Raw genomic sequence first — 11,767 nt, 5'->3', positions numbered from 1 at the left:
ATGTTGTGGACTTGCACTGCCTACCTAAAGAAAAGTAGGGACAGAGGGTCTAAGTAATGAAGCTCGGTGGTCCTAAGTGAGTTAGAGCAAATGCCAAGTAAGTCTGGATTACTGTCCCTAACCCTTCAAAAAGAACCTTCCTCCACTTCCTGGATCAGATGGCCTTCTCCCAGGGTCTCTGGCCTGTAGAAATGACAGTGTAATCTTAACAGGAATTTGGGACGCTTGTATTCTTCTTCCCTTTGGGGTCAGTTAAAATTGGCTTCTTTATTAGGCTCCAGATAGGTAAGTGATGAACTACACGGTGTGAATCCAAGGGAGCTCTATCCCTTTGAAGATAAGTATGGGCTTTTGTTTGTTTGAGAAAGGGTCTCTCTGTATAACAGTCCTGGCTGTCTTGGAACTCACCCTGATGATCAGGCTGGCCTTGAACTCACAGAGATCTGTCTGTCTGCCTCCACCTCCCAAGTGCTGGGATTAAAGGTATGTGCCACCACTGCTTGGCTCTTTCTTTTTCTCCCCAGATAGGAAACAAGCATGATAAAAGCTTGTGGAAAACTTAGCCACTAGGGTAAAGGTTAACAGCTAATTATACCTGCTGTGAGAGGGAAAATCAGTCCTTTGAATCTTGAATGCTTTCCAAAATTGTTTTGCAAAAATACCAACAGTTATGGGAAAGATGCGAGGAAAGGGGATGCCTGTTCAGTCTTCATCTTTTCTCTAAAATTATTTTGGGTAATTGTTTTTTTACTTTTCTATTGTGATAAAACACCACGTTCAATGCAGCTTATAAAGCATTTAGGTGGGGAGATGGTTTCAGAGGGTTAGAGTCCATGATGACATAGTGAAGACATGAGGGCAGGCAGCTGGAGCAGCAAGTGTGAGTGCACATCTCAACAGGAGGTAGACAGTGGACACTAGGAATGACAGGAGGCTGTAAAAGCCTGGCACTGTGACACACCTCCTTCAACAAGACCACACCTCCTAATACTTCTCAAACAGTTCCACCAGGTATTCAAGCATATGGACTTGGGGGGGGCATACTCATTTAAACCACAATGTTACTGAAGTTCAAAAAGCACAAAAAATACTTATCAAAAGAGACTACTGTTCTTGAATAGACACATGAACACATCTATTATATATACATACATGTTAATTAGTTATTTCTCCTTTTACTTTTTAAGTTTGGAAATAGACTTAATTTTCCCCTTCCCATACTCCAGTTTTTGAAATTGAGCTGCTAAGTCTAGTGGACACTTGAAGATATAGAAGAAGTGAAAGTTCTCCTAGAGACTAGTGTCACATGTATTATTTGTCATTTTTCTATTATTTGTCACCCCCTTTGCAACATTTATTCATTAAGTATATCAATAATCATATTATTTTATAACAAAACATCATTAACAATATTGTAAATAATATTGATAAGTTATAAAATTTTGATATTGTTTAGAATATATTACAAATTTACTATATTGTATATTATGTTTTAGATTATAATATAGTGCTATATCATTTATCTTGTGGCTCACATTGGCATAGGTTTTACCATGGAGGGACTTTCATTTTGGTGTGTTCATACTCTTCTGTATCTGTTTGTGTACAGTGAAAATGAAATACACTCCTATTCATGCTTGGAAACCACTCTACTACTGAGGTATATCCTCCAGCCCTCATCTTACTTTTTGTTTTGAGATAGGTCTCATTAAATTGCCCAAGCTAATCTCGAATTTACTCTGTAGCTCTGAATGGCTTTGAACTTTTATTTCCCTGACTCAGACTCAAGTACTTATGATTATTAAGGCTGAGTCACTATTCCTTTCTGCTTTTTAAAAAAATGAAGCAGATTTGAAGTTTATTCATAAAATATTGATCTATTTATTCATTTAATTGTTCATAGTTTTAGAAAATGTTGAGCGAGACAAGGATAGGAATTCTTGTAGACAAGGAAAAGGATACTGGGGAATTGGTGGATAATGTGCATGTGCCAATATGAAGGTCAAGATTTAAACTTCTATACATTTGTTCTTTTACTCTTCCGGGGACCTGTGATGTTAAATTAAGTACAGATAGCCTTGCTTCCATGTTGTGACCTTGGTGCTTTTCTGGAAAATTCTATATATATTTTTCGAGACAGGGTTTCTCTGTATAGCCTTGGCTATCCTGGAACTCACTCTGTAGACCAGGATGGCCTCAAACTCAGAAATCCACCTGCCTCTGCCTCCTAAGTGCTGGGATTAAAGACGTGCGCCACCACTATCTGGCTGAAAATTCTATTTTTATTATTACTTCCAACAGAAACAGGTGAAAACCCTTCAAAACTAATTATCTGTGGATTTGATTACATTTTGATCACTCCTTATGAAGTTTTAATTCATTCTGTAAACTTACTTTTTTTTTTTTTTGGTTTTTTAAGACAGGGTTTCTCTGTGTAGCCCCGGCTGTCCTGGAACTCACTCTGTAGACCAGGCTGGCCTCGAACTCAGAAATCTGCCTGCCTCTGCCTCCCAAGTGCTGGGACTAAAGGCGTGTGCCACCACCACACGGCTGTAAATTTACTTTTACAAAACTTTCCTCCCATTCTGAGAGGATCCAAGACAAATTAGCCATTTCATATTACTAGCAGTATTCTCTGGCATGGTGAGGAATTTGAACCTCTCATCCTATAACTCAGCATCATATTAGAGGAACTCTAATGTTCCATAAAGTTTTAATGGGTATTGTTTGAAGTAAGGTTTCTAACCCCAGATAAGCTTATGAAATGCTGAATGCTCCCCTTTGGAGAATCACAATGTCCAGACTTGCTCTTCTAACTCCACCTGCCCCATGACCTGCCTGAAGACTGGGTGCCCTGCACCTGCCCCCTGGATCCCAGATGCAATAGTGCAGTTCTCAATCCTCATCAGAGATGCTTGTTTTTGCAGTAGGTGGCAATTAACACAGAGACCCACAACTGGTCAACTATGTAGCGATTAAGTGCTGCATTATGGAATGCTTTGCTCTAAATGGGTAATGTATATCCAGCCCCATCACCTCCTAAGGCTCAGAGATCATTGTGGAAGAGGAGGCAGAAAGATTACAAGAGTCAGAGGGGGTGGATTACTACAAAGAATCGATGTCTTTGTACACAGTAGGGGTGTCACACATATGAACACTTACAACAGTTTTGACAGCGTGCATTAAGACCTGCGCAAGCCAGACAAAATCCCAGCATGAAGTCCCACCTTCAGCTGAGGAGCTATTGGTAACTGACAGATGCCAAGAAGAGTTAGCTTTCCTTAAGGGTATAGTGCCTGGCAGGTCTAACATACACCAATGAACGGTCACATACTCAAAAATATTTAAGAAGTGCTTGGGACTTGATGGGTTAAAACAATGAGGACACATAGTTGAGTAAGTATGGAATGGGGGAGTGGATCTTGAAAGAGATGGGGGAAAGGGTGAATATGATCAAAACACAATGTATGAAATTCTCAAAAAATTAATAAAATATCTTTTAAAGGAAAATGTCAGTGTCTATTAATGTTCAAACTTTAAAACTAAAGCTCAAAGACTCTGAACAGACTTCAGCAAGTACATCTATCTATTCTAGTGCCTCCCACACTCATTTTTACTATTGTCTTCTATGCAATAATTATTAGCGTCTAAGAATATTAGTGGTACTCAGAGCATAAGATAGAATATTTTGGTAGGGCCATTGTAGAAACAAGGAATGATTTTAGAGGGTGACTAATCATATTTAAGATTCAGCAAGGTAGGTCTGATGGAAGAGTTGATTAAAGCAGGTTTTACTAGAAAGAATAGCAATAGTCTATGAATTTTGGTAAGGTCTGTGACTGGATTATGATAGTAGGGAAGAGAAGGGGTTTGTTGGATTAACAAAAGGTAGTAAAATTGATATGACCGGGGTACCATGGGAGTAGGAAGGAAGTTGATTTGCCTGAGACAGGACGTGATGAGTGAAAGGTGTTTATTGAATGTGGTGGTTAGACTAGGTATAGCCCCTGTACATTCATGAGTTTGAATGCTTAGCCCATAGGGAGTGGCACTATTAGGAGGTATGGCCTTGTTAGAGTAGGTGTGGCCATGTTGGAAGAAGTGTGTCACTCTAGAGGCAGGCTTTGAGGCTTCATATATGTGCTCAAGCTCCACCCAGAGTAGAACAATCTCCTTTACAAGATGTAGAACTCCCAGCTCCTTCTCCAACACCATGACTGCCTTCACTCTGCCATGTTTCCCATCATGACAATAATGGACTAAACCACTGAAACTGTAAGCCAGACCCAATTAAATGTTAATCTTTATAAGAATTGCTTTGGTCATCATGTCTCTTCATATCAATAAAACCCTAATTAAGACATTGGATATTGGTATATTGGACACATTTGGCTATTGCTCATGAGGGAAGTTTGGGTTAGAAATAGACCCCAAATTATGTAAAATAAGAGAAGGCCTAACAGTTAAGAGTCAAGCAAAAGAAAAAAGAAAAGCAATCTAAATGGGCCTTTAACTTTCGGTTATCTGGTATATTTTAAAATATGTCTTACTCTTATTTTTATTTATCTATATGTACGCAGATTTGTTCATGGAAGTGAAGTGCCTGAGAAGGCCAGAAGGCATTACATTCCCTGGAGCTGGAGATACAGATGGGTAGAATTGCCCAATATGAGTGCTGGGAACCAAACTTGAGTCCTCTGATTGAGCAGTATGTTTTCTTAACCACTGAGCTATCTCTCCATCCCCTTAAAATGTCTCTTTTTATTTACTCCTTTAAATTTCCCAAAATGCAGGAGCAGGAGATGTGGCTCAATTGGGATTGTGAAATACAGTTATCCTATTTACTGAGCTTGTTCTAGGCCCTGGGTTCCATTCCCAGCACCACATAAATCAGGCATGGTGGCACATTCATGTGATCCCAAGACTAAGGCGATAGAGGCAAGAGGGTCAGAAGTTCAAGGTCATCCTCTGATACAAAGCAAGTTTGAAGCCAGCCTGGGCTACATGAGATACCATCTCAAACAAACAAATAAACAAAAACAAGAAAATAAAGTATCAGAGTACACTTTTCAGAAAAAAACAAAAAACAAAAACCAAAAGTATAGGTAGAATTTAATAAGGGTTAACATAGCCAAAGATCACCAAAAGGAAAATATATGTGAAATGCTTATGCCAACTGACAACTGACTTCAAGCAAGGTGCCTTTTATCTGTTCAAAATCATTCTTGGCAGTCGTGTGGAGGAAGTAAGCCTTTGTATTTGAGGACAGAAGATTATTTTTAAAATTGTGTATGAATAGTTGTAGTAGCACTATTCATAGTAGTTAAAAGGTGGGAAAAACCCAGATGTCCTTCCAGTAGTGACTGGATAGAGAAAATGTAGTTTATCCACAATAGGTTATTATTCAGTCACAAGGAAGGGAGCACTGTTCCATGCTATAATATGGAGGAACCTTGAAAAAATGCTGAAAGAAAGAAGGCAATCATGGAAGAACATATGCTATATTGTTCCATTTATGTGCAATGTTCAGACTGGCAAAGCCTTGGAGGCAGAAGGTGAATCAGTGGTTGCCAGGTGCTGAGGGAGTGGGCAGTGACTGCCAATGTGTATTGGGTTTCTAGTGGTACTTGAAAGAACTCCAAATGTAGCTTTTGGTGGCTCTGCTGAACTTTACACTTCCACTGGCTAAATTTATGTCATGCAAAGTACATATTAATTTAATCTTTTTATTAACATTTTAAAAAATTGGATTTAAAAATTTCAGGTTCAGAAAGTACATGTGACAAGAGGGGTCTAAGCATGTCCCCTCTGAAGAATGTCTGGGTAGGGGATCCTCAGGGACAACTCCTGTGGGAGTGCAGGCAGGGGCAGCATTATGGTCACGAAAGAGCTCTTAATGCCCCTTTCCTGATCACACACACAGCCTCCTTCATCTTCCTTTCTTTCCCCCTTTTCCAGAACTCCGGTTCTAGGCAACGCAGTTTCCTCTTCAAAGCAGGTGCTGCCCTGCTCTAGGGTGCACAATCGTTTTGATCACAAGAACATCAGCTTCTGGGTGTTGGAGCAGCCATACTGGACCTTGTGCTGCTCAAACAGCTTGTACAGGGCATCCATGTAAAGTGTATGGTATTTGTCCACCAACTCTGGGCTTGGGTTTTTAACCTGGGGCAGTGGCAGAGCCTCCCCAACTGTTGAAAGAGATGAAAAAAAAAAAAAAAAAGAAGAAGAGTCAAAGTGCCAGATACTCTGGCCACTTCAATCAGCTCTCAGCTTCTCCCACTCTGCTGCCCTCTTCTTTGGTGGGAGAGGGGTAAGATGCAGTTTAGATGGATGGAGGAAGAGCTTAGATGGACTTGAGGCTGAGAGCAGCACTCACCTACAGTGACGATGGGTTTGTGGTATGGTAGGAGTCCCTTGCGGTCTTGATGGAAGCCTTGTCCATAGAAAACACAACAATAGAAACCGAAGATCTGGCGAAAGCGGCTTTGGAACTTGAACATCCGGCTATCCTCATGGAAAAGTACCTGGTCATATACCTCCGTTTCTCCAAATGTGAAGGTAGGGACCAGATGAGCCCTGTAGGAAAATGCTCATTTCTCAGACTCAGGTTATCGTGGGGACCATGCTGGAAGGACTTTTGTTTAAGGCCAGTCACTTTTCCATTAAGATACAACATTAAAGGCCTAAAACATTTTTTTTTTTTACATTAAACAGGATTCCCTATTTGGTATATCTTGCCTTGAAAATTTCCAGGCCAATGAGGGTGTTATTTTTAGCCTGGATTACAAGGGCAAAATATAGAGATACAGACAGGAAAGAAGAGCCAGGAAGAGACACTCAGAGACCCACATGGCAAACGCTTCCAAGGTTGTCAAGGAGGAAACACCTTAACTTTCTGCTAGAGAAATAATAAGATGTCAGTAATGTATATAAATGCACATATAGGAAATGCCCCTCCCTCAAGGAGAGCAAACATAAGATATTGTCCTTGGGATTCTAGCAGAGAACATTGTTTTCTTTTTTAAAGGCCACAAGAACCTACTGTGAATAGTGCTCTAGGAAAAAGATTAGGCTCCGTAAGTGAGAAAAAGTGAACACAGCATTTTGACATGTGTTACTTGATTGGTTCCTCATAAGAGTGAGGCTATAGTGGGGAAACCCAAACCCAGACCCAGAAGAATGAAAATTCTGAAGGCAGCCACAGAGTAGCAGGGCCTAGACTAGAACTCAGGGCTCCTAGCTCCAACTCAGAGCTCTCCTTCTATACTATACTTCAAAATGACAGACCCCTCAGGTGAGGTCATCTGAAGACAGAATTGCCTCCTTTTTGAGTATGCAATGGGACAATTGCCCTTGTGTTCAGTGAGCTAGACTCCCTCTTACTCCAGACACCAGGTGCTTCCATTTTTCTTCTTTTCTCAAAACAGCACACCTGAAGTATATCAGTCACCCACCATGTAAAGGTACATGCCAGGTGTTTTATATGAATGAATTCATTCATAACCTACTGGATCTGGTGGCTCAGATCTGTAATCAAAGCTACCCATGAAGCTGAGGCAGAGGGATCGTGTTAAAGGTCTACCTGAGCTGTAAAGTCCAGTCACCTCATGCAGAAGGAACAATGATCAGTAGTCCTGTTTGGAAGATGAAAATCCCAAAGCTTAGAATGCTATCCTTTCATGTATGGTAAATCATATAGCCAGGGATGCTGTTGTTGTTATTGTTATTGTTATATTATTATTATTATTATTATTATTATTATTATTATTATTATTATTATTATTATTATTATTATTACCTGGTGGTAGGAAAGAACCTAGAGCCTCATGCATGTTAGGCAGTTGTACCACTCAACTACATGTCAAGCCTCATAGAGCCAGAATTTTAAATCGTGCTCCAGACCAGCTCTTCACACAAACTCATTACTCTGCAGTGTGTCTTGCACTTATTATCAACAGACAAATGTGGATTGTATCTACTAGCCACAGAAACAATGTGGATATAATCGACATGTTAGCCTGAGCCTAATTGCTCTGGACATTCTCTCTGAGTTCATAGTCTGACTTCATAGGAACTGGCACAGCTTGCTTAGAGGAAGCAGATGGCCTAAAGCTTTTTAAAAAGAACTATACCTATCTCTCCCTACTCACTCATAAGTTCCCAGGGGGCAAAACTCAAATGGTACTCATCTTGGTACAATCTACAGGCTTGTATTGTCCAGAGAGGGACACCTACTCCTCCTGTTGGGGGCCACCTACCCATGTCGAAGGGCTGTGCGCACAAACCCTTTGCGCTTCTTGAGGATGAGGGTGGTGGTGTTAGGCACACTCTGTAGGGCTTCTCCCACTCCTCCCACAACAATGCCCACGAGGTTTCCAGTGCCATGGCTCAGCAGGTAGTCGATGGATGCCTGGCTCACAGAACATACTCCTAGAGATAATCAAGGCACAGAGAGGACAAAGTCTTCAGGAGAGGAGCAAATGTTAGAAATAAGAGGCTGGCTTCTGTGTTCCCATGGCTCATAGGAGGAAAAGCTTAAGTTAAGGAGATGGAACAGAAGTGTGGTGAAGAGAAGGTCATGAGAATGTTTCACTTGAAGGCAATGTCTATAGGAAGCACTGACGGAAGCTACAGCAGGGTGGTTTTCAGTGGGATAAATAACACTTTCTGAATTTCATTTTTTCTATCCCTTTCTATTAATAGCAATACCCACTGTTCATTGAGCACACACTCTGTGCCAGGCATCATGTTGACTGCTTTACTTATTTAAGATACTATTCTTAAGAGAATCCTCATGTAACTGCTATATGATTTTAGCACTATTTTTCAGGTGAGGAAGTTGAGTCCACTAGAAGTTAGCTGATTTGCCTGTAACCTTACAGAAGACAACAGAGCCAAGATTTAAGCTGGACAGGTTAACTCCAGGACATATGCTTTGGCTTCCTTCCAAACTATGATTACAGGGCAAAGGAATGGTGCAGTGGGGGAGAAGAGGCTTCAAAGGGTGCGTTACAAAAGGGCTACAGTGAAATGGACCAGAAGCTCCAGTGAGTATGATCAGAAGCACCTTTGGCCATGATGTAGTCCCTAATAAGTGGGATCTTGAAGAACCAGGACAGTGTGGCCAAGTGAGGAGTGATGCCTGGGAAGGTCTTCGAGAAGCCTGTGGCCTCAGTGCAGAAGTTGCAGAAGGCACCGAAGGTCAGGAGACCATGGGGGTGGACCCCCATGATGTAGTTCTGTGAAGGTGACAGGTCCTTAGTCTTCAGGATCTGCAACCATGGAAACAAATGGCATAGAGGGTGGAATGAGCTCACATGCAGCAGCGAGGTGAAGACACGCCAGGGATTTAGGTATTCTCTGAACTAGCTGCCTAACAGGCAAAGCACACAAGGGTTTCAAGAGGTGTGCACTTTGATCTCCACAGCCCTGGGGTGACAAGATAGGATCTGGGGCAAGTGGAACTGATGAGCCACTTGCTTAAATACTGCCACATCTGTGAAGCATTTCTTCTCTATATTTCATCAGAATCACTTCTGTGTCTGGCACCATTCACCTACCTGCTCTCCCCAGCAGATGGGAAGTTTTTGCTCATGAAGAATCACATTGTAGTTACTTCTCTGAAGCCCAAACACATGGCTAGTGGAAGTGCTAGAATCATGTTTGTTAAACTGAAAGATACTTTCCTTTGGCCTATGTCATATGGCAGGTTATACCAAGAGTTTCCAAACCATCCCAGTGAAGTACAGAAGACCATGCTATAATCTAGCCAGAGCTGACACTTCACCAAGATGCTCAGTTTTCTTATGGACACTCCTAGTCATTTGGTATAATGCCTGCATTTTGAACATTGAGAGAGACAGTAGGGAAAGGATACTTACTGTGATGGGGAAATAGTCCTTGATGTGGGTCCAGATATTCCAGTTTCTTACCCAAGCTGAACGCCTGCCACCTGAGACCAAAGTGCCAGTAGAAAATATTAGTATTCCATCTCATGCCTCTTACTCACACAGAGATACTCTAGAAACTTGGAGGGACTATATCCAAGAGGAAAGAAAGAGATCCCAGAATGGTTTCAGCTGTCTAGCATTTGTGCCTCTAAGAACTTTGGAGAGAGGCCTGTGGCATGGTGAGTGGAACTCTCCTGAAAGCAGGGTTCTGGGCTATGGTGGAACATTCTTCTCTCTAGGTGCACAAGTCTTACCTCGATCCGGAGTCTTCCAGTCCAGAAATAACCAGACAAAGTAAACTGTTGGTAGCAGCCACAAGGGTGTGAACAATAGGCCAATGAACAATGGCTGCACTATCCAAACTGAGGAGAGAGTAGACCAAACCAAATTTGTACTGGTAGCAGAATTTGGCCATATCCAGTCTTGTTACTACTACCGCATACAACCCACACGCTGATCCTGGGCGTCAGCACAGTCTTGGTCCCGACTTTTGCCCTTCAGAAATTTCTTCTGTCATCTACCATGTGCAATCCTTACCTCTCCTCCTATGTCTCATCTCATTCCCCTGACTCCCTGTCTAGCCACTATCCCTGTACTTTGGCTCTGTGCCTGGAATAAGTTTCTTGTCTACTGCTCACATTCAGCTCTCATTTTTCCCTTCTTGTCCCCTATCTCCCTTAGTATCCATCTTCCTAGAATTGTCATAGGGATATGGATCTTCATTTCTTCCCTCTCAGATTCTCCATCTTTCTCTTGACCACTCCCATCCAATATCTCTATCCCTGTACTGTTTTCTACTCATTGTCCTTGTCCTCTTACCAATTTAACACCCCCTCCATTGTCTTTCTTTCACTCCATACTACCACTCCATTCTCAGAGCAGAAAACTCTGGCTCAAATGCTGACTATACAGCTGGGCATGCTGGCATACACATGTAATTCTAGCACACAGAAATCTGAGACAAGAGGATGAGTTAGACACCATGCTGAGCATAGACTTGTCTCTTAAAATTCAACCAACCCATCAATAAGACACTAACAAAGGCAACCAAGAAAACAAATGAAGCAAAACCTCCACAGGCTCCATTTCTTTAAATCTACAATGCTACCTGTTCCTCTGTGCTATTACATGTTTCTAAAGAAACTTTCTTAATCACATTTCCTCTATAAGGTAACACAGGTTAAAGAATAGCTGGAATTAACTGGTACATTCATATCTATCCTGACTATGCTCCATGCTCCTGTCTGTTCTCACTGTGCCCTGGGGCTTTATCTCTTCCTTTTCTTTCAGGGTACATAGAACTCAAGACTCCATGGCACAGCTCTCTACTACTATCTAAACTGATCAAAAGACCAAGAAAGAGACCATAAGAATATCGCCCAGATCTAGCCCTGCCTTCTTGGGTTGGCTTCTTACTGTGCACTCTTGATTCAGTACTCACAGATGGCAAGGTAGCCCAAGGGCCACTGCAGAAGGCTCAGACTCTGTATGTAGTCAGGCTTCATAGAACAAGACATGATGTCCAGGACCCTGAGGGAGGTAAAGGTCCTAGAGCCTGTTCCAATGAAAGGTGCTACCAGTCTCTTGATGCTCACTTAACAGCGAATGCCTGAGACTATGAAGAGCTGACACTTGCCCTCTACCCTCTTTTCTATAGCTCCCTCCCCCCACCCACTGCAGAAGCCTGTTCAGTAGCACTGGGGACTGCCCACAGGTCTAGCCCTGCCCACTGCCCTTTGACTCTTTCCTGTGACTATGAGGACATCAGGATGAAGAAAGGAGAACATGACTGTCATCCAGTCTAAGTGGCAGATACC

General features: G+C 41.9%; 1 protein-coding gene across 1 annotated transcript; it reads right to left on the bottom strand.

The window, feature by feature from the left end:
- Positions 1-5,575: 5,575 nt before the first annotated feature.
- Awat1 (acyl-CoA wax alcohol acyltransferase 1) lies at positions 5,576-11,556 on the bottom strand. The gene is made up of 7 exons (XM_031375440.1): positions 11,392-11,556; positions 10,205-10,312; positions 9,882-9,952; positions 9,068-9,272; positions 8,259-8,430; positions 6,377-6,576; positions 5,576-6,188 (listed from the first exon to the last, which is right to left on the bottom strand). Exons 1-7 carry the CDS (start codon positions 11,465-11,467, stop codon positions 6,034-6,036), a joined length of 987 nt encoding a protein of 328 aa, XP_031231300.1. The 5' UTR covers positions 11,468-11,556; the 3' UTR covers positions 5,576-6,033.
- Between the last annotated feature and the right edge of the window lie 211 nt (positions 11,557-11,767).

The sequence above is a fragment of the Mastomys coucha genome, chromosome X, assembly GCF_008632895.1.
Source record: "Mastomys coucha isolate ucsf_1 chromosome X, UCSF_Mcou_1, whole genome shotgun sequence".
In the NCBI taxonomy this organism is placed as follows: domain Eukaryota; kingdom Metazoa; phylum Chordata; class Mammalia; order Rodentia; family Muridae; genus Mastomys; species Mastomys coucha.
This window is presented reverse-complemented; position numbering and strand designations above follow the sequence as displayed.

Excerpts from the sequence above, each read along its gene's own strand:
- Awat1 (XM_031375440.1), bottom strand. The coding sequence starts at position 11,467 with ATGTCTTGTTCTATGAAGCCTGACTACATACAGAGTCTGAGCCTTCTG. Across the intron at positions 8,431-9,067 it reads GGACTACATCATGGCCAAAG|GAGTATGTTCTGTGAGCCAG; the intron begins GTGCTTCTGATC and ends GATTATCTCTAG. Across the intron at positions 6,577-8,258 it reads CGCACAGCCCTTCGACATGG|GGCTCATCTGGTCCCTACCT; the intron begins GTAGGTGGCCCC and ends ATTTTCCTACAG.